At 45.4% G+C, this 20,183-nt stretch overlaps 1 protein-coding gene across 4 annotated transcripts in view; it reads left to right on the forward strand.

The window, feature by feature from the left end:
• The first annotated feature begins 383 nt into the window (after window positions 1-383).
• The window catches only part of soga3a (SOGA family member 3a), a 44,975-nt gene continuing 25,175 nt past the window's right edge, over window positions 384-20,183 (forward strand). Inside the window, exons 1-5 of one of the 4 annotated variants that reach the window (XM_036937965.1) lie at window positions 384-1,536; window positions 1,715-1,882; window positions 15,614-15,828; window positions 16,195-16,233; window positions 16,392-16,404. In XM_036937965.1, the coding sequence (XP_036793860.1) occupies window positions 1,156-1,536; window positions 1,715-1,882; window positions 15,614-15,828; window positions 16,195-16,233; window positions 16,392-16,404 (816 nt within the window). In that variant the 5' untranslated portion in view covers window positions 384-1,155. Of the gene's footprint in view, window positions 1,537-1,714; window positions 1,883-15,613; window positions 15,881-16,194; window positions 16,234-16,391; window positions 16,405-20,183 lie in introns of all 4 variants that reach the window. The other 3 variants (XM_036937958.1, XM_036937962.1, XM_036937970.1) reach the window with 3 other exon arrangements.

Genomic DNA, 20,183 nt, shown 5'->3' on the forward strand with positions numbered 1-20,183 from the left:
AGAGAGCTCTGACCAAGACGGTTATTTCCGTTGGATTTAGGGACCACTCTGATTTTCATTAACAATTGACCAGAAAGACCAGTTTTTCTGGATAGCTTATTTTTGGTGTTTTTGGAGATCTTTAATAAGATATTACACAGCTGGACATTGCATAACAGGTAAGATGTTTTCAGATGTCCCGAATCTATTCAGAGATCTGAAGGCAATGAAGGGTCTTGTGAAATAACGGAGCACAGCCTTCTATCAAAATAGGATGCAAACTAACTGCGAATACAGAAACGTGGTTCCAGTGTTTGGCTTGGCTACTGTGTGTGTGTGTGTGTGTGTGTGTGTGTGTCTGTGTGTGTGTGCGCGCGCGCATTGACAGGCTGTGCAACATTTGGCTTCTGATTCTGCGTGTGAAGCCAATAAACAACCGTTAGGCTATTAGGCTATAACCAGCGAGCTGAACACATTTATCGCTATGGTCCCGGTCACAACCCGTTTGGATAGCCTTAGTCTACCACTTGAGTCACATTCCGCAGTCACAACTTCTTTAGAGCACGCGACACAGTGGTCCCGGTAGTAAACAGACGTGATTAATACCTCTTCAACCGGGTGGCTTCCCGCGCGACCTACTCCCGGTTCCGTTACTTAGTAGTCTACGGCACACAGTGGGGTTATTGAGTAAAAGGATATGCGTGGTTACAGGGTGTAAAAATAGTCCTCAGCTCTTACATCAGTGGGCTATGTGTATTATTGGGTACTCGTCCTGTCCACGTAACAACAACCTACTGGGTGTTCTTCACCCACACGGTGCACTGCACAGGGCGGTAGCCTAGGCGAAAGCCGTAGCCTTTTACTATACTTTTCAATGTAGGAATAATGAACAGCCTACATAAGTTTGGATAATAAATCCAGATAGCATCAGTAGAGTTCCGCCGCATAATGACCGATTGTTGACCTTGGCGCGGCGCGGTGACATGGAAGGGACAAATACGCACATCGCTGCATGGGCTGGAGCTGCTGCTGGTTCAGCGTTGAGAGACACGGACACCGCCGGGGAAATCGCCGGCTTCGGATAATTATGCTGCTGCTGCTGCAACTACAACCGAAGGCACCGGTCAACCGAAGGCTGTCATCAGTTTGTGTTTGTTTGTCTCTGCACGTTGAGAAATGTGGAATGCTGCGTTCGGAAATGGGTCAGATTTGCGTAGTGGAGGAGGCGGCGGCGGGTACGTGCCAGCGCAGGACTGGGAATTCGTTCCCTGCTCGCTTCTGGAAAGAGAAAGAGAGAGGGACAGAGGGAAGAGTCGCAGCCCGTTCAGGACGTTCTCCTCCCCGCCAACAGTCACTCAGTTCTACGAACAGTCTCATCCTGGAACGGTTGGAACATCACCGGAGCTTCCACGGGGACAAGTTCGGGCGCAAGAGCCAGGGACTCATCACTCCCGTCTGAAAAAGAAGTTTGAACACTTTAACAAACGCCACGGACAGGACAAGGAAGAATGGATACGAGAGAAGGAGATACTTTTAAGACAAGTTGCTGAGATACAAGTAGGCCTAATTGAAATAATTTCACACTTCAGCACAGGGAGATATTTTATTCTAAGTTTTAGATGATACATCTGGTTCACTACTCGTTGCACTACGATTTTGTTTTTGAGTGTTTCTGAATGCATGTATTGTGGGTCACCAACTACAGCTAACTCTGTTTTGCTGTGTTGATTCTCAGGGTGGGGAGAACAGAAGGATTTTGTTGGATCTGAAGACTGTAGTGGAGGAGGTGCAGATAGAGGTGAAGAGAGAGGAGTCGAAGAGGTGCGAGCTACAGCTGCAGTACACTAAGGACAGATGTGCCTGGGAACTGGAGAGAGCTGAGCTGAAATGCAGAATCGCACAGGTAAGACTACACTATACAACACTATACTATATGATACAACACTATATGATACTATACTATAAAATACTATACAATATGATACAACACAATACTATACTATATGGTAATATACTATACTATATGATACTATACTATATGATACTACACTATACTATATTATACTATACAATGTGATACAACACTATATGATACTATACTATGCTATACGGTACTACACTATACTATATAATACTACACTATACTATATTATACTATACAATATGATACTTTACTATACAATATGATACAACACTATACTATACTATACAACATGATACTTTACTATACAATATGATATGATACTATACTATATGATACTATACTATAAAATACTATACAATATGATACAACACAATACTATATGATACTATACTATAAAATACTATACAATATGATATAACACTATACTATACTATATGATACTATACTATGTGATACAACACTATACTATACTATCTGATACTATACTATTTGATACAACACTATACTGTACTATATGATACAACACTTGACTCTACTATATGATACAACACTATACTATACTATATGATACAACACTATACTATACTATATGATACAACACTATACTATACTATGTGATACAACACTATACTATGTGATACAACACTATACTATACTATCTGATACTATACTATGTGATACAACACTATACTATACTATATGATACAACACTATACTATACTATATGATACAACACTATACTATACTATACGATACAACACTATACTATACTATATGATACAACACTATACTATACTATATGATACAACACTATACTATACTATATGATACAACACTATACTATACTATATGATACAACACTTGACTCTACTATATGATACAACACTATACTATACTATATGATACAACACTATACTATACTATATGATACAACACTATACTATACTATACGATACAACACTATACTATACTATCTGATACTATACTATGTGATACAACACTATACTATACTATATGATACAACACTTGACTCTACTATATGATACAACACTATACTATACTATCTGATACTATACTATATGATACAACACTATACTATACTATATGATACACCACTTGACTCTACTATATGATACAACACTTGACTCTACTATATGATACAACACTATACTATACAACACTATACTATACTATACGATACACCACTATACTATACTAAATGATACAACACTATACTATACTATACGATACAACACTATACTATACTATACGATACACCACTATACTATACTAAATGATACAACACTATACTATACTATACGATACAACACTATACTATACTATACGATACAACACTATACTATACTATACGATACAACACTATACTATACTATATGATACACCACTATACTATACGGTACAACACTATACTATACTATATGATACTATACTATGCTATACTATATGATACTATACTATACTATACTACATGATACACCACTATACTATACTATACTACATGATACACCACTATACTATACTCAAATCAAATCAAATTTTATTTGTCACATACACATGGTTAGCAGATGTTAATGCGAGTGTAGCGAAATGCTTGTGCTTCTAGTTCCGACAATGCAGTAATAACAAGTAATCTAACTAACAATTCCAAAACTACTGTCTTGTACACAGTGTAAGGGGATAAAGAATATGTACATAAGGATATATGAATGAGTGATGGTACAGAGCAGCATAGGCAAGATACAGTAGATGGTATCGGGTACAGTATGTACAAATGAGATGAGTATGTAAACAAAGTGGCATAGTATAGTATAAAGTGACTAGTGATACATGTATTACATAAGGATACCGTCGATGATATAGAGTACAGTATATACGTATGCATATGAGATGAATAATGTAGGGTAAGTAACATTTATATAAGGTAGCATTGTTTAAAGTGGCTAGTGATATATTTACATCATTTCCCATCAATTCCCATTATTAAAGTGGCTGGAGTTGAGTCAGTGTCAGTGTGTTGGCAGCAGCCACTCAGTGTTAGTGGTGGCTGTTTAACAGTCTGATGGCCTTGAGATAGAAGCTGTTTTTCAGTCTCTCGGTCCCAGCTTTGATGCACCTGTACTGACCTCGCCTTCTGGATGATAGCGGGGTGAACAGGCAGTGGCTCGGGTGGTTGATGTCCTTGATGATCTTTATGGCCTTCCTGTGACATCGGGTGGTGTAGGTGTCCTGGAGGGCAGGTAGTTTGCCCCCGGTGATGCGTTGTGCAGACCTCACTACCCTCTGGAGAGCCTTACGGTTGAGGGCGGTGCAGTTGCCATACCAGGCGGTGATACAGCCCGCCAGGATGCTCTCGATTGTGCATCTGTAGAAGTTTGTGAGTGCTTTTGGTGACAAGCCAAATTTCTTCAGCCTCCTGAGGTTGAAGAGGCGCTGCTGCGCCTTCTTCACGATGCTGTCTGTGTGAGTGGACCAATTCAGTTTGTCTGTGATGTGTATGCCGAGGAACTTAAAACTTGCTACCCTCTCCACTACTGTTCCATCGATGTGGATAGGGGGGTGTTCCCTCTGCTGTTTCCTGAAGTCCACAATCATCTCCTTAGTTTTGTTGACGTTGAGTGTGAGGTTGTTTTCCTGACACCACACTCCGAGGGCCCTCACCTCCTCCCTGTAGGCCGTCTCATCGTTGTTGGTAATCAAGCCTACCACTGTTGTGTCGTCCGCAAACTTGATGATTGAGTTGGAGGCGTGCGTGGCCACGCAGTCGTGGGTGAACAGGGAGTACAGGAGAGGGCTCAGAACGCAACCTTGTGGGGCCCCAGTGTTGAGGATCAGCGGGGAGGAGATGTTGTTGCCTACCCTCACCACCTGGGGGCGGCCCGTCAGGAAGTCCAGTACCCAGTTGCACAGGGCGGGGTTGAGACCCAGGGTCTCGAGCTTGATGACGAGCTTGGAGGGTACTATGGTGTTGAATGCCGAGCTGTAGTCGATGAACAGCATTCTCACATAGGTATTCCTCTTGTCCAGATGGGTTAGGGCAGTGTGCAGTGAGAGAGATAGAGGGAGATGGCTGACTGTGTCCTACAGTAGTGACACAGAGAGAGAGATATATACTATACTATGCTATATGATACAACACTATAGAATGCAATAGAATGGAATGGAATGCCTACTTCATCAATTAAATCATACTGCGTAGCAACTGCTACTGCGTAGCAACAGGCAGGTCTTTTCTCATCATGCATAGTCCTTATATATTATCACTATCCACTAGACAGTATTCCATTAGTCTCTGTAGGACACAGTCAGCCATCTCCCTCTATATCTCTCTCTGTGTCACTACTGTAGGACACAGTCAGCCATCTCCCTCTATATCTCTCTCTCTGTGTCACTACTGTAGGACACAGTCAGCCATCTCCCTCTATATCTCTCTGTGTCACTACTGTAGGACACAGTCAGCCATCTCCCTCTATATCTCTCTCTCTCTGTGTCAGTACTGTAGGACACAGTCAGCCATCTCCCTCTATATCTCGCTCTGTGTCACTACTGTAGGACACAGTCAGCCATCTCCCTCTATATCTCTCTCTCTGTGTCAGTACTGTAGGACACAGTCAGCCATCTCCCTCTATATCTCTCTGTGTCACTACTGTAGGACACAGTCAGCCATCTCCCTCTATCTCTCTCTGTGTCAGTACTGTAGGACACAGTCAGCCATCTCCCTCTATATCTCTCTCTGTGTCACTACTGTAGGACACAGTCAGCCATCTCCCTCTATATCTCTCTCTGTGTCACTACTGTAGGACACAGTCAGCCATCTCCCTCTATCTCTCTCTACAATCATACTGCGTAGCAACAGGCAGGTCTTTTCTCATCATGCATAGTCCTTATATAGTATCACTATCCACTAGACAGTATTCCATTAGTCTCTGTAGGACACAGTCAGCCATCTCCCTCTATATCTCTCTCTCTGTGTCACTACTGTAGGACACAGTCAGCCATCTCCCTCTATCTCTCTCTCTGTGTCACTACTGTAGGACACAGTCAGCCATCTCTCTCTATAATATCTCTCTGTGTCAGTACTGTAGGACACAGTCAGCCATCTCTCTCTATGATATCTCTGTGTCAGGACTGTAGGACACAGTCAGCCATCTCCCTCTATATCTCTCTCTCTGTGTCAGTTCTGTAGGACACAGTCAGCCATCTCCCTCTATATCTCTCTCTGTGTCACTACTGTAGGACACAGTCAGCCATCTCCCTCTATATCTCTCTCTCTGTGTCAGTACTGTAGGACACAGTCAGCCATCTCCCTCTATATCTCTCTCTGTCACTACTGTAGGACACAGTCAGCCATCTCCCTCTATATCTCTCTCTGTGTCACTACTGTAGGACACAGTCAGCCATCTCCCTCTATATCTCTCTCTGTGTCACTACTGTAGGACACAGTCAGCCATCTCCCTCTATATCTCTCTCTGTGTCACTACTGTAGGACACAGTCAGCCATCTCCCTCTATATCTCTCTCTGTGTCAGTACTGTAGGACACAGTCAGCCATCTCCCTCTATATCTCTCCCTCTGTGTCAGTACAGTAGGACACAGTCAGCCATTTCTCTCTATATCTCTCTCTGTGTCACTACTGTAGGACACAGTCAGCCATTTCTATCTATAATATCTCTGTGCCAGTAACGTAGGGCTCAGTCAGCCATCTTTCAGAGGCCTGTGATGTGGTTAGAAGAGTCATGCTGGCATCACATGATGCCAGAGAGAATCAGTGGCTACACAGACTGGGATCTGTGAATGTGTGACCAATCAATTGGATGAGGGGATTCAGGGTCTGAAGAGAGACAGACAGAGAGACAGAGAGACAGAGAGACAGAGACAGAGAGGACGGACGGACGGTGTGGAAAGCCCGTCTGGGAAAGTACACAGCTTTTCTCTAAGCTTTCATGTAAACAGGGGATAGATATGACTCATACTAAACATGATATAGACTCATACTAAACATGATATAGACTCATACTAAACATGATATAGACTCATACTAAACATGATATGGACTCATAGTAAACATGATATAGACTCATACTAAACATGATAAAGACTCATACTAAACATGATATAGACTCATACTAAACATGATATGGACTCATACTAAACATGATATAGACTCATACTAAACATGATATAGACTCATACTAAACATGATATAGACTCATACTAAACATGATATGGACTCATAGTAAACATGATATAGACTCATACTAAACATGATAAAGACTCATACTAAACATGATATAGACTCCTACTAAACATGATATAGACTCATACTAAACATGATATGGACTCATAGTAAACATGATATAGACTCATACTAAACATGATAAAGACTCATACTAAACATGATATAGACTGATACTAAACATGTAAACAGGGGATAGATATGACTCATACTAAACATGATATAGACTCATACTAAACATGATATAGACTCATACTAAACATGATATAGACTCATACTAAACATGATATAGACTCATACTAAACATGATATAGACTCCTACTAAACATGATATAGACTCATACTAAACATGATATAGACTCATACTAAACATGATATAGACTGATACTAAACATGATATAGACTCATACTAAACATGATATGGACTCCTACTAAACATGATATAGACTCATACTAAACATGATATGGACTCATACTAAACATGTAAACAGGGGATAGATATGACTGATACTAAACATGATATAGACTCATACTAAGCATGATATAGACTCATACTAAACATGATATAGACTCATACTAAACATGATATAGACTCATACTAAACATGATATAGACTCATACTAAACATGATATAGACTCATACTAAACATGTAAACAGGGGATAGATATGACTGATACTAAACATGATATAGACTCATACTAAACATGATATAGACTCATACTAAACATGATATAGACTCATACTAAACATGTAAACAGGGGATAGATATGACTGATACTAAACATGATATAGACTCATACTAAACATGATATAGACTCATACTAAGCATGATATAGACTCATACTAAACATGATATAGACTCATACTAAACATGATATAGACTCATACTAAACATGTAAACAGGGGATAGATATGACTGATACTAAACATGATATAGACTCATACTAAACATGATATAGACTCATACTAAGCATGATATAGACTCATACTAAACATGATATAGACTCATACTAAACATGATATAGACTCATACTAAGCATGATATAGACTCATACTAAACATGATATAGACTCATACTAAACATGATATAGACTCATACTAAGCATGATATAGACTCATACTAAACATGATATAGACTCATACTAAACATGATATAGACTCATACTAAGCATGATATAGACTCATACTAAACATGATATAGACTCATACTAAACATGATATAGACTCATACTAAACATGATATAGACTCATACTAAACATGATATAGACTCATACTAAACATGATATAGACTCATACTAAACATGATAAAGACTCATACTAAGCATGATATAGACTCATACTAAACATGATATAGACTGATACTAAACATGATATAGACTCATACTAAACATGATATAGACTGATACTAAACATGATATAGACTCATACTAAACATGATATAGACTCATACTAAACATGATATAGACTGATACTAAACATGATATAGACTCATACTAAACATGATAAAGACTCATACTAAACATGTAAACAGGGGATAGATACAGACTCATACTAAACATGTAAACAGGGGATAGATATGACTGATACTAAACATGATATAGACTCATACTAAACATGATACAGATTCATACTAAACATGATATAGACTCATACTAAACATGATATAGACTCATACTAAACATGATATAGACTCATACTAAACATGATACAGATTCATACTAAACATGATATAGACTCATACTAAACATGATATAGACTCATACTAAACATGATATAGACTCATACTAAACATGTAAACAGGGGATAGATACAGACTCATACTAAACATGTAAACAGGGGATAGATATGACTGATACTAAACATGATATAGACTCATACTAAACATGATACAGATTCATACTAAACATGATATAGACTCATACTAAACATGATATAGACTCATACTAAACATGATATAGACTCATACTAAACATGATATGGACTCATACTAAGCATGATATAGACTCCTACTAAACATGATATAGACTCATACTAAACATGATATGGACTCCTACTAAACATGATATAGACTGATACTAAACATGATATAGACTCATACTAAACATGATATAGACTCATACTAAACATGATATAGACTCATACTAAACATGATATAGACTCATACTAAACATGATATAGACTCATACTAAACATGTAAACAGGGGATAGATACAGACTCATACTAAACATGTAAACAGGGGATAGATAGATATAGACTCATACTAAACATGTAAACAGGGATAGATACAGACTCATACTAAACATGTAAACAGGGGATAGATACAGACTCATACTAAACAGACCTTTCACTTAACAGAGTAACACAACATCTCCTTACATAGGTCTGGATTTAAAGCATGACTGAAGCATAGAAACTGAATGTGTGTGTACATGCAGAGGGGGTGTGTGTGTGTACATGCAGAGGGTGTGTGTGTGTGTGTGTGTGTGTACATGCAGAGGGTGTGTGTGAGACAGTGATTGTGGGTGAAGCATGTACTGTAGGCCCCTGTACTGTAGGCCCCTGTACTGTATGACCTAGTCATCTGTCAGGATTCCATGTTGGACCAGTACTATGAATATAAACAGTACAGTCTGTTCACTAACTATTTATGAAGAAGAACTATGCCCAATGTTAAAACTAATCCATGTTCAAAACCCTCCCAGCTTCTAGAATTCACTTGTTGTTGTTCCCCAGGGTTCTGATGGTTCTGTGTGAGTCCACAGTGTTCTATATGAATGAATGATAGTCAGACCACATCAGCTTCTAGAATTCACTTGTTGTTCCCCAGGGTTCTGATGGTTCTGTGTGAGTCCACAGTGTTCTATATTAATGATAGTCAGACCACATCAGCTTCTAGAATTCACTTGTTGTTCCCCAGGGTTCTGATGGTTCTGTGTGAGTCCACAGTGTTCTAAATGAATGAATGATAGTCAGACCACATCAGCTTCTAGAATTCACTTGTTGTTCCCCAGGGTTCTGATGGTTCTGTGTGAGTCCACAGTGTTCTAAATGAATGAATGATAGTCAGACCACATCAGCTTCTAGAATTCACTTGTTGTTCCCCAGGGTTCTGATGGTTCTGTGTGAGTCCACAGTGTTCTATATTAATGACAGTCAGATCACATCAGCTTCTAGAATTCACTTGTTGTTCCTCAGTGTTCTGATGGTTCTGTGTGAGTCCACAGTGTTCTATATGAATGATAGTCAGACCACATCAGCTTCTAGAATTCACTTGTTCCATCAGAGTTCTGATGGTTCTGTGTGAGTCCACAGTGTTCTATATGAATGAATGATAGTCAGACCACATCAGCTTCTAGAATTCACTTGTTGTTCCCCAGGGTTCTGATGGTTCTGTGTGAGTCCACAGTGTTCTATATGAATGAATGACAGTCAGATCACATCAGCTTCTAGAATTCACTTGTTGTTCCACCAGTGTTCTGATGGTTCTGTGTGAGTCCACAGTGTTCTATATGAATGACTGGAATGTTGGTCTGGCATAGCCTGGCGATGTGCAGGGAGGGGTTAGCTCCATTGTAAAAGCTGTTTTCTCCTCTCAGCCACATCCTGCTGCCACATTTTAGTTTATAGACAGTTATACAAAGCCTGTGGTTGTCTCAAAGAGCTCCCTATTTCCTATGGGTCCTGGTCAAAAGTAGTGCACTAGTCAAAAGTAGTGCACTGCTGTATGTAGGGAATAGGGTGCCATGCATCCTGTGTCTTCAGGCTACCAGGAGTTACCACTAATCATCCTGTGTCTTCGGGCTACCAGGAGTTACCACCAAGCATCCTGTGTCTTCAGGCTACCAGGAGTTACCACCAAGCATCCTGTGTCTTCAGGCTACCAGGAGTTACCACTAAGCATCCTGTGTCTTCGGGCTACCAGGAGTTACCACCAAGCATCCTGTGTCTTCGGGCTACCAGGAGTTACCACCAAGCATCCTGTGTCTTCGGGCTACCAGGGTTTGCCACCAAGCATCTTGTGTCTTCGAGCTACCAGGGCCTACCACCAAGCATCTTGTGTCTTCGAGCTACCAGGAGTTACCACCAAGCATCCTGTGTCTTCGAGGCTACCAGGAGTTACCACCAAGCATCCTGTGTCTTCGGGCTACCAGGAGTTACCACCAAGCATCCTGTGTCTTCAGGCTACCAGGAGTTACCACCAAGCATCCTGTGTCTTCAGGCTACCAGGGTTTGCCACCAAGCATCTTGTGTCTTCGAGCTACCAGGGCCTACCACCAAGCATCTTGTGTCTTCGAGCTACCAGGAGTTACCACCAAGCATCCTGTGTCTTCGGGCTACCAGGAGTTACCACCAAGCATCCTGTGTCTTCGGGCTACCAGTAGTTACCACCAAGCATCCTGTGTCTTCAGGCTACCAGGAGTTACTACCAAGCATCCTGTGTCTTCGGGCTACCAGGGCCTACCACTAAGCATCCTGTGTCTTCGAGCTACCAGGAGTTACCACCAAGCATCCTGTGTCTTCGAGCTACCAGGGCCTACCACCAAGCATCCTGTGTCTTCGGGCTACCAGGAGTTACCACCAAGCATCTTGTGTCTTCGAGCTACCAGGGCCTACCACCAAGCATCATGTGTCTTCGGGCTACCAGGAGTTACCACCAAGCATCTTGTGTCTTCGAGCTACCAGGGCCTACCACCAAGCATCTTGTGTCTTCGAGCTACCAGGGCCTACCACCAAGCATCTTGTGTCTTCGAGCTACCAGGGCCTACCACCAAGCATCTTGTGTCTTCGGGCTACCAGGAGTTACCACCAAGCATCTTGTGTCTTCGGGCTACCAGGGCCTACCACCAAGCATCCTGTGTCTTCGGGCTACCAGGAGTTACCACCAAGCATCTTGTGTCTTCGAGCTACCAGGGCCTACCACCAAGCATCCTGTGTCTTCAGGCTACCAGGGCCTACCACTAAGCATCCTGTGTCTTCGAGGCTACCAGGGCCTACCACTAAGCATCCTGTGTCTTCGAGGCTACCAGGGCCTACCACTAAGCATCCTGTGTCTTCGAGGCTACCAGGGCCTACCACTAAGCATCCTGTGTCTTCGGGGCTACCAGGGCCTACCACCAAGCATCCTGTGTCTTCAGGCTACCAGGAGTTACCACTAAGCATCCTGGGGCTCAGCCGGATATTTGCAGGCATATTTGTCCACACACTTTAGATGTTTGTCGAGCAGAAACATCTCAGTCGTCCTTCCAGCCCCACCCTGAGGAATGTACGTGACGTTGTAACTCTGTACAGCGTACACACACACACACACACACACACACACACACACACACAGAAACATCTCCGTCGTCCTTCCAGCCCCACCGCTCCCTGAGGAATGTACTTGACGTAACTCTGTACAGCGTTGGCTGGTTGGTTGAGTCTCCTATTAATAGAGAGAGACCACCATGACACGGTCACTTTTACACACACTCACACTAACAGAGAGAGAGAGACACACACACACACACACACACACACACACACACACACACACACACACACACACAGAGACACACACACACACTGTCCAGTCCTACAGTAGCAGGAGATGGCTGCTCCTGTGTGTTTATTATATGTCTACCAGCCTGTCTCCTCTGTGTTTTACTGTCTGTCTGTCTACCAGCCTGTCTCCTCTGTGTTTTACTGTCTGTCTGTCTACCAGCCTGTCTCCTCTGTGTTTTCCTGTCTGTCTGTCTGCCAGCCTGTCTCCTCTGTGTTTTCCTGTCTGTCTACCAGCCTGTCTCCTCTGTGTCTTACTGTCTGTCTACCAGCCTGTCTCCTCTGTGTCTTACTGTCTGTCTACCAGCCTGTCTCTTCTGTGTCTTACTGTCTGTCTACCAGCCTGTCTCCTCTGTGTCTTACTGTCTGTCTACCAGCCTGTCTCCTCTGTGTCTTACTGTCTGTCTGCCAGCCTGTCTCCTCTGTGTCTTACTGTCTGTCTGCCAGCCTGAACTGTAAGCCTCTAGTCTCTTGTTGATACAGGTCCTTCTGGAATATTCATCCCTCACTGCCAAGAAGAGCATCAGCCTCCGTCTCAGTTTAACCTCTGAGTTACAGGGGTAGCAGCTCTCTCTCTCTCTCTCTCTCTCTGTCTCTCTCTCTGTCTCTATCTCTGTCTCTCTGTCTCTGTGTGTGTGTGTTCTTGTTTGGGTCAGGAATAAACTGGACAGCGCCAGTCCCATCCTGCCACTGCAATTACACTGAGCGTTCAAGGACCTCAGACAGACAGAGGACGCTTCCCAAATGGGACACTAGTCCCTATATGGTGCACTATCGGCCCTGGTCAAAAGTAGTTCACTATATATTGAATAGGATGCCATTTTAGATGGTAGTCTATGTCTACTTACTACAGAGAGAGGCATTGTCCTGGTCTCATTCCAGCTCCACAGACAGAGTAGTTTCTCTAATGGATATATTGACCAGACAGAGTAGTTTCTCTAAGGGATATATTGACCAGACAGAGTAGTTTCTCTAAGGGATATATTGACCCGACAGAGTAGTTTCTCTAAGGGATATATTGACCAGACAGAGTAGTTTCTCTAAGGGGTATAATGACCAGACAGAGTAGTTTCTCTAAGGGGTATAATGACCAGACAGAGTAGTTTCTCTAAGGGATATATTGACCAGAGTAGTTTCTCTAAGGGGTATAATGACCAGACAGAGTAGTTTCTCTAAGGGGTATAATGACCCGACAGAGTAGTTTCTCTAAGGGATATATTGACCAGAGTAGTTTCTCTAAGGGATATATTGACCAGAGTAGTTTCTCTAAGGGATATATTGACCAGACAGAGTAGTTTCTCTAAGGGGTATAATGACCAGACAGAGTAGTTTCTCTAAGGGATATATTGACCAGAGTAGTTTCTCTAAGTGATATATTGACCAGATAGAGTAGTTTCTCTAAGGGATATATTGACCAGAGTAGTTTCTCTAAGGGATATATTGACCAGACAGAGTAGTTTCTCTAAGGGATATATTGACCAGACAGAGTAGTTTCTCTAAGAGATATATTGACCAGACAGAGTAGTTTCTCTAAGGGATATATTGACCAGAGTAGTTTCTCTAAGGGATATATTGACCAGACAGTGGTTAGAGGGGGGTGACAGGGTAGCCTAGTGATTAGAGCGTTGGACTAGTAACCGAAAGGTTTCTAGTTCAAATCCCCGAGCTGACAAGGTACAAATCTGTTGTTCTGCCCCTAAACAAAGCAGTTAACCCACTGTTCCTCGGTAGGCCGTCATTGTAAATAAGAATTTGTTCTTAACTGACTTGCCTAGTTTTTTAAAAATGTACTCCCCTTTTCAACAACTACTCTGTAGATGGGTCCAGAGGCTGTATCTGTCCAGAGACAGGGAGATAGCTGTAAATGGGTCCAGAGACAGGCAGGGAGATAGCTGTAGATGGATCTACAGCTATCTCCCTGGGTCTACAGCTATCTCCCAGGGAGATGGGTCCAGAGACAGACAGGGAGACAGCTGTAGATGGGTCCAGAGACAGACAGGGAGACAGCTGTAGATTGGTCCAGAGACAGACAGGGAGACAGCTGTAGATGGGTCCAGAGACAGACAGGGAGATAGCTGTAGATGGGTCCAGAGACAGACAGGGAGATAGCTGTAGATGGGTCCAGAGACAGACAGGGAGACAGCTGTAGATGGGTCCAGAGACAGACAGGGAGACAGCTGTAGATGGGTCCAGAGACAGACAGGAAGACAGCTGTAGATGGGTCCAGAGACAGACAGGGAGACAGCTGTAGATGGGTCCAGAGACAGACAGGGAGACAGCTGTAGATGGCTCCAGAGACAGACAGGGAGACAGCTGTAGATGGGTCCAGAGACAGACAGGGAGATAGCTGTTGATGGGTCCAGAGACAGACAGGGAGATAGCTGTAGATGGGTCCAGAGACAGACAGGGAGACAGGACCACAGACAGGAAAGGAACTGTGTAGAGGCAGCTGTGATATCCTGTCAGATGATGAGAGAGGGAGACAGAGGGAGGAGAGGTTGACCATGAACTCCTCTGAGTTATGATCTTTTAATCCCTTCCATCCGTTCTCTGAATTCTCCCTTTTCCTCTCCTCCCTCTGGTCCTTCTCTCCCTCCGCCCCTCTTCCTGACACTCCCTGACATTCTCTCCCACCTAATTATCTTGCCTGCCATCTCTCCCTGCCGGCCTCTCTCTCTACTCCCCCTTCTCCATCTCCCTCCCTCTCTCTCTCTACTCTTCCTTCTCCATCTCCCTCTCTCTCTCCCTGCCTGCCTCTCTCTCTACTCCCCTTTCTCCATCTCCCTCTCTCCTTGCTTCTCTCCATCTCCTTCTCTACCTGCCTCGCTCTCTACTCCCCTTTCTCCATCTCCCTCTCTCCCTGCCTGCCTGCCTCTCTCTCTACTCCTCCTTCTCCATCTCTCTTTTCCTGTCCAGTTGGAGGCTAGAGGAGGTCCTGTCGTTGAGCTGGGGCTGAGAACTCAGAGTCCAGAGCCCAGGGAGAGTCCTCTACAGCGGGGGGACAGAGAGCAGCAGAGGAGGCTGCTGGTCGACACCCACACGGCCGCCATGGACCTGCGCTGTCGGCTGGAGCTCAGCGAGAAGGGCTGGGTCCGAGAGAAGTCTGAACTGATGGAGAGATTCAACTCTGAGAGGAAGGAGTGGGAGAGCCAGCTGGGAGACATGCAGAGGAAAATAGAGGAGGTGAGAGGAGGGGAGGGGAGAGGAGGGAGGAGGAGAGGAGGGGAGGGGATGAGAGGAGGGGAGGGGAGAGGAGAGGAGGGAGGGAGGAGGTGAGGGGGGAGGTGAGGGGGGAGAGGAGGTGAGAGGAGGGAGGGGAGGGGAGAGGAGGTGGGAGAGGAGGGGGGAGAGGTGAGAGGAGGGGAGGGGAGAGGAAGGAATGGGAGAGCCAGCTGGGAGACATGCAGAGGAAGATAGAGGTGAGAGGAGAGGAGGGGAGGTGAGGGGAGGTGAGAGGAGGGGAGGGCAGAGGAGGGGAGGAGCGGAGAGGAGGGGAGGAGGAAGGAGTGGGAGAGCCAGCTGGGAGACATGCAGAGGAGGTGAGAGGAGGGGAGGGGAGGAGGGGAGAGGAGGGGAGAGGAGGGAGGAGAGGAGGGGAGGGGAGAGGAGGGGAGGAGGTGAGAGGTGAGGAGGAGGGGAGTGGAGAGGAGGGGAGGAGGAAGGAGTGGGAGAGCCAGCTGGGAGACATGCAAAGGAAAATAGAGGAGGTGAGAGGAGGGGAGAGGAGGGGAGGGGAGAGAGGAGGAGGGAGGTGAGAGTGGAGGGGAGGAGGGAGAGGAGGTGGGAGGAGGGACGTGAGAGGGGAGGGGAGGAGAGGAGAGGCGGGAGGGGAGAGGAGGGGAGGAGGGAGGAGTGGGAGGAGAGTGAGAGGTGGGAGGAGAGTGAGAGGGGGGCGGAGAGAGGTGGGAGGAGAGAGAGGGGGGAGGAGAGAGGTGGGAGGAGAGTGAGGGGAGAGGTGGGAGGAGAGTGAGAGGGGAGAGGAGAGAGGTGGGAGGAGAGTGAGAGGGGGGAGGAGAGTGAGAGGGGGGAGGTGAGAGGGGGGAGGTGAGAGGTGGGAGGAGAGAGAGAGGGGGGAGGAGAGTGAGAGGGGGGAGGAGAGTGAGAGGGGGGAGGAGAGTGAGAGGTGGGAGGAGAGTGGGGGGAGGACAGTGAGAGGTGGGAGGAGAGTGGGGGGAGGAGAGTGAGAGGTGGGAGGTGAGAGGGGGGAGGAGAGAGGGGGGAGGAGAGTGAGAGGTGGGAGGAGAGTGGGGGGAGGAGAGTGAGAGGGGGGAGGAGAGGTGGAGGAGGGAGGAGAGTGAGAGGGGGGAGGAGAGAGGGGGGAGGAGAGTGAGAGGGGGGAGGTGAGAGGTGGGAGGAGAGAGGGGGGAGGAGAGGTGGAGAAAGGGAAGGAGATGAGAAGGCAGTGGGTTGCTAGTGAATGGAGGAGCCCCAGGGGACATCCAAAACAAAAGGCTTTAAATCTGACACACTCAGGCTAGGAGAGGCTAGGGGAGGCTAGGAGAGGCTAGGGGAGGCTAGGGGAGGCTAGGAGAGGCTAGGGGAAGCTAGGGGAGTCTAGGAGAGGCTGGGAGAGGCTAGGGGAGGCTAGGAGAGGCTAGGAGAGTCTAGGGGAAGCTAGGAGAGGCTAGGAGAGGCTAGGGGAAGCTAGGGGAGTCTAGGAGAGGCTGGGAGAGGCTAGGGGAGGGGAGGCTAGGGGAGGCTGGGAGAGGCTAGGGGAGGCTAGGAGAGGCTAGGGGAAGCTAAGAGAGGCTAGGGGAGGCTAGGTGAGGCTAGGGGAGGCTAGGAGAGGCTAGGAGAGGCTAGGGGAGGCTAGGGGAGGCTAGGAGAGGCTAGGAGAGGCTAGGGGAGGCTAGGAGAGGCTAGGGGAGGCTAGGCGAGGCTAGGAGAGGCTAGGAGAGGCTAGGAGAGGGGAGGCTAGGGGAGTCTAGGAGAGGCTAGGGGAGGCTAGGAGAAGCTAGGGGAAGCTAAGGGAGGCTAGGAGAGGCTAGGGGAGGCTGGGAGAGGCTAGGGGAGGCTAGGAGAGGCTAGGGGAAGCTAAGAGAGGCTAGGGGAGGCTAGGAGAGGCTAGGCGAGGCTAGGAGAGGCTAGGAGAGGCTAGGAGAGGCTAGGAGATTAGCTTCCTAATGAGAAGAGAAATACAAAAGGAACAATCTGCTTTGAACCAACATGTGGCTCTCATTTGGCCTCCCCAGAAAAAAAAGAAACACAGAGGAAAAATAGAGAGACAGAGAGACATGTTTACCACAGCATAGTCCTCACCTCACTACACAGAGACATGTTTACCACAGCATAGTCCTCACCTCACTACAGAGAGACATGTTTACCACAGCATAGTCCTCACCTCACTACAGAGAGACATGTTTACCACAGCATAGTCCTCACCTCACTACAGAGAGACATGTTAACCACAGCATAGTCCTCACCTCACTACAGAGAGACATGTTTACCACAGCATAGTCCTCACCTCACTACAGAGAGACATGTTTACCACAGCATAGTCCTCACCTCACTACAGAGAGACATGTTTACCACAGCATAGTCCTCACCTCACTACAGAGAGACATGTTTACCACAGCATAGTCCTCACCTCACTACAGAGAGACATGTTAACCACAGCATAGTCCTCACCTCACTACAGAGAGACAGAGAGACATGTTTACCACAGCATAGTCCTCACCTCACTACAGAGAGACATGTTTACCACAGCATAGTCCTCACCTCACTACAGAGAGACATGTTTACCACAGCATAGTCCTCACCTCACTACAGAGAGACATGTTTACCACAGCATAGTCCTCACCTCACTACAGAGAGACATGTTTACCACAGCATAGTCCTCACCTCACTACAGAGAGACATGTTTACCACAGCATAGTCCTCACCTCACTACAGAGAGACATGTTTACCACAGCATAGTCCTCACCTCACTACAGAGAGACATGTTTACCACAGCATAGTCCTCACCTCACTACAGAGAGACATGTTTACCACAGCATAGTCCTCACCTCACTACAGAGAGGCACAGAGACAGAGAGGCAGAAAGACAGAGAGGCACAGGGAGGCAGAGACGCAGAGAGACACAGAGAGGCAGAGAGACAGAGAGACCTATATAGGGAACAGAGTGCCATTTGGGAGGCATCCATTATGAAATAGTTCTCCAGATTGGGGGGTGGTAGGAGGGGAAAGGTCATTCGTTCAGTTTAGCACTCTGAGTCTGTGGTCAGTTGTTTTTCTCTGGGTGCGTGGCCTAAGGAGTGAGTTGTGTGTTTATCTGGGTGTGTATCCTAAGGAGTGAGTTGTGTGTTTCTCTCTGGGTGTGTATCCTAAGGAGTGAGTTGTGTGTTTCTCTCTGGGTGTGTATCCTAAGGAGTGAGTTGTGTGTTTCTCTCTGGGTGTGTATCCTAAGGAGTGAGTTGTGTTTCTCTCTGGGTGTGTATCCTAAGGAGTGAGTTGTGTTTCTCTCTGGGTGTGTATCCTAAGGAGTGAGTTGTGTTTCTCTCTGGGTGTGTATCCTAAGGAGTGAGTTGTGTGTTTCTCTGGGTGTGTATCCTAAGGAGTGAGTTGTGTTTCTCTGGGTGTGTATCCTAAGGAGTGAGTTGTGTTTCTCTCTGGGTGTGTATCCTAAGGAGTGAGTTGTGTGTTTCTCTGGGTGTGTATCCTAAGGAGTGAGTTGTGTTTCTCTGGGTGTGTATCCTAAGGAGTGAGTTGTGTTTCTCTCTGGGTGTGTATCCTAAGGAGTGAGTTGTGTGTTTCTCTCTGGGTGTGTATCCTAAGGAGTGAGTTGTGTGTTTCTCTGGGTGTGTATCCTAAGGAGTGAGTTGTGTTTCTCTGGGTGTGTATCCTAAGGAGTGAGTTGTGTTTCTCTCTGGGTGTGTATCCTAAGGAGTGAGTTGTGTGTTTCTCTGGGTGTGTATCCTAAGGAGTGAGTTGTGTTTCTCTCTGCGTGCGTATCCTAAGGAGTGAGTTGTGTGTTTCTCTGGGTGTGTATCCTAAGGAGTGAGTTGTGTTTCTCTCTGGGTGCGTATCCTAAGGAGTGAGTTGTGTTTTTCTGGGTGTGTATCCTAAGGAGTGAGTTGTGTTTCTCTCTGGGTGCGTATCCTAAGGAGTGAGTTGTGTTTCTCTCTGGGTGCGTATCCTAAGGAGTGAGTTGTGTTTTTCTGGGTGTGTATCCTAAGGAGTGAGTTGTGTTTCTCTCTGGGTGTGTATCCTAAGGAGTGAGTTGTGTTTCTCTCTGGGTGCGTGGCCTAAGGAGTGAGTTGTGTTTTTCTTAACTGAGTTGACTAGTTAAATGATTTTATTTTATTTTTTAAATCTCTGAATGTGCTACAGCGACGTAAGGATTCCGAGCGTATGCGTTGTTCGTGGCTCAACCAGTAAGGTTTCAGCCAGGACTTGATTGACAGTCGGAAGACCGAATGAAATGGTAGGAGGGAGGGACATGCAGGCGGTTAGAGACGTACTCCTGTGTCCGTGGTAACCAGGGCTA

The sequence above is a fragment of the Oncorhynchus mykiss genome, chromosome 2, assembly GCF_013265735.2.
Source record: "Oncorhynchus mykiss isolate Arlee chromosome 2, USDA_OmykA_1.1, whole genome shotgun sequence".
Classification (NCBI taxonomy): Eukaryota; Metazoa; Chordata; class Actinopteri; order Salmoniformes; family Salmonidae; genus Oncorhynchus; species Oncorhynchus mykiss.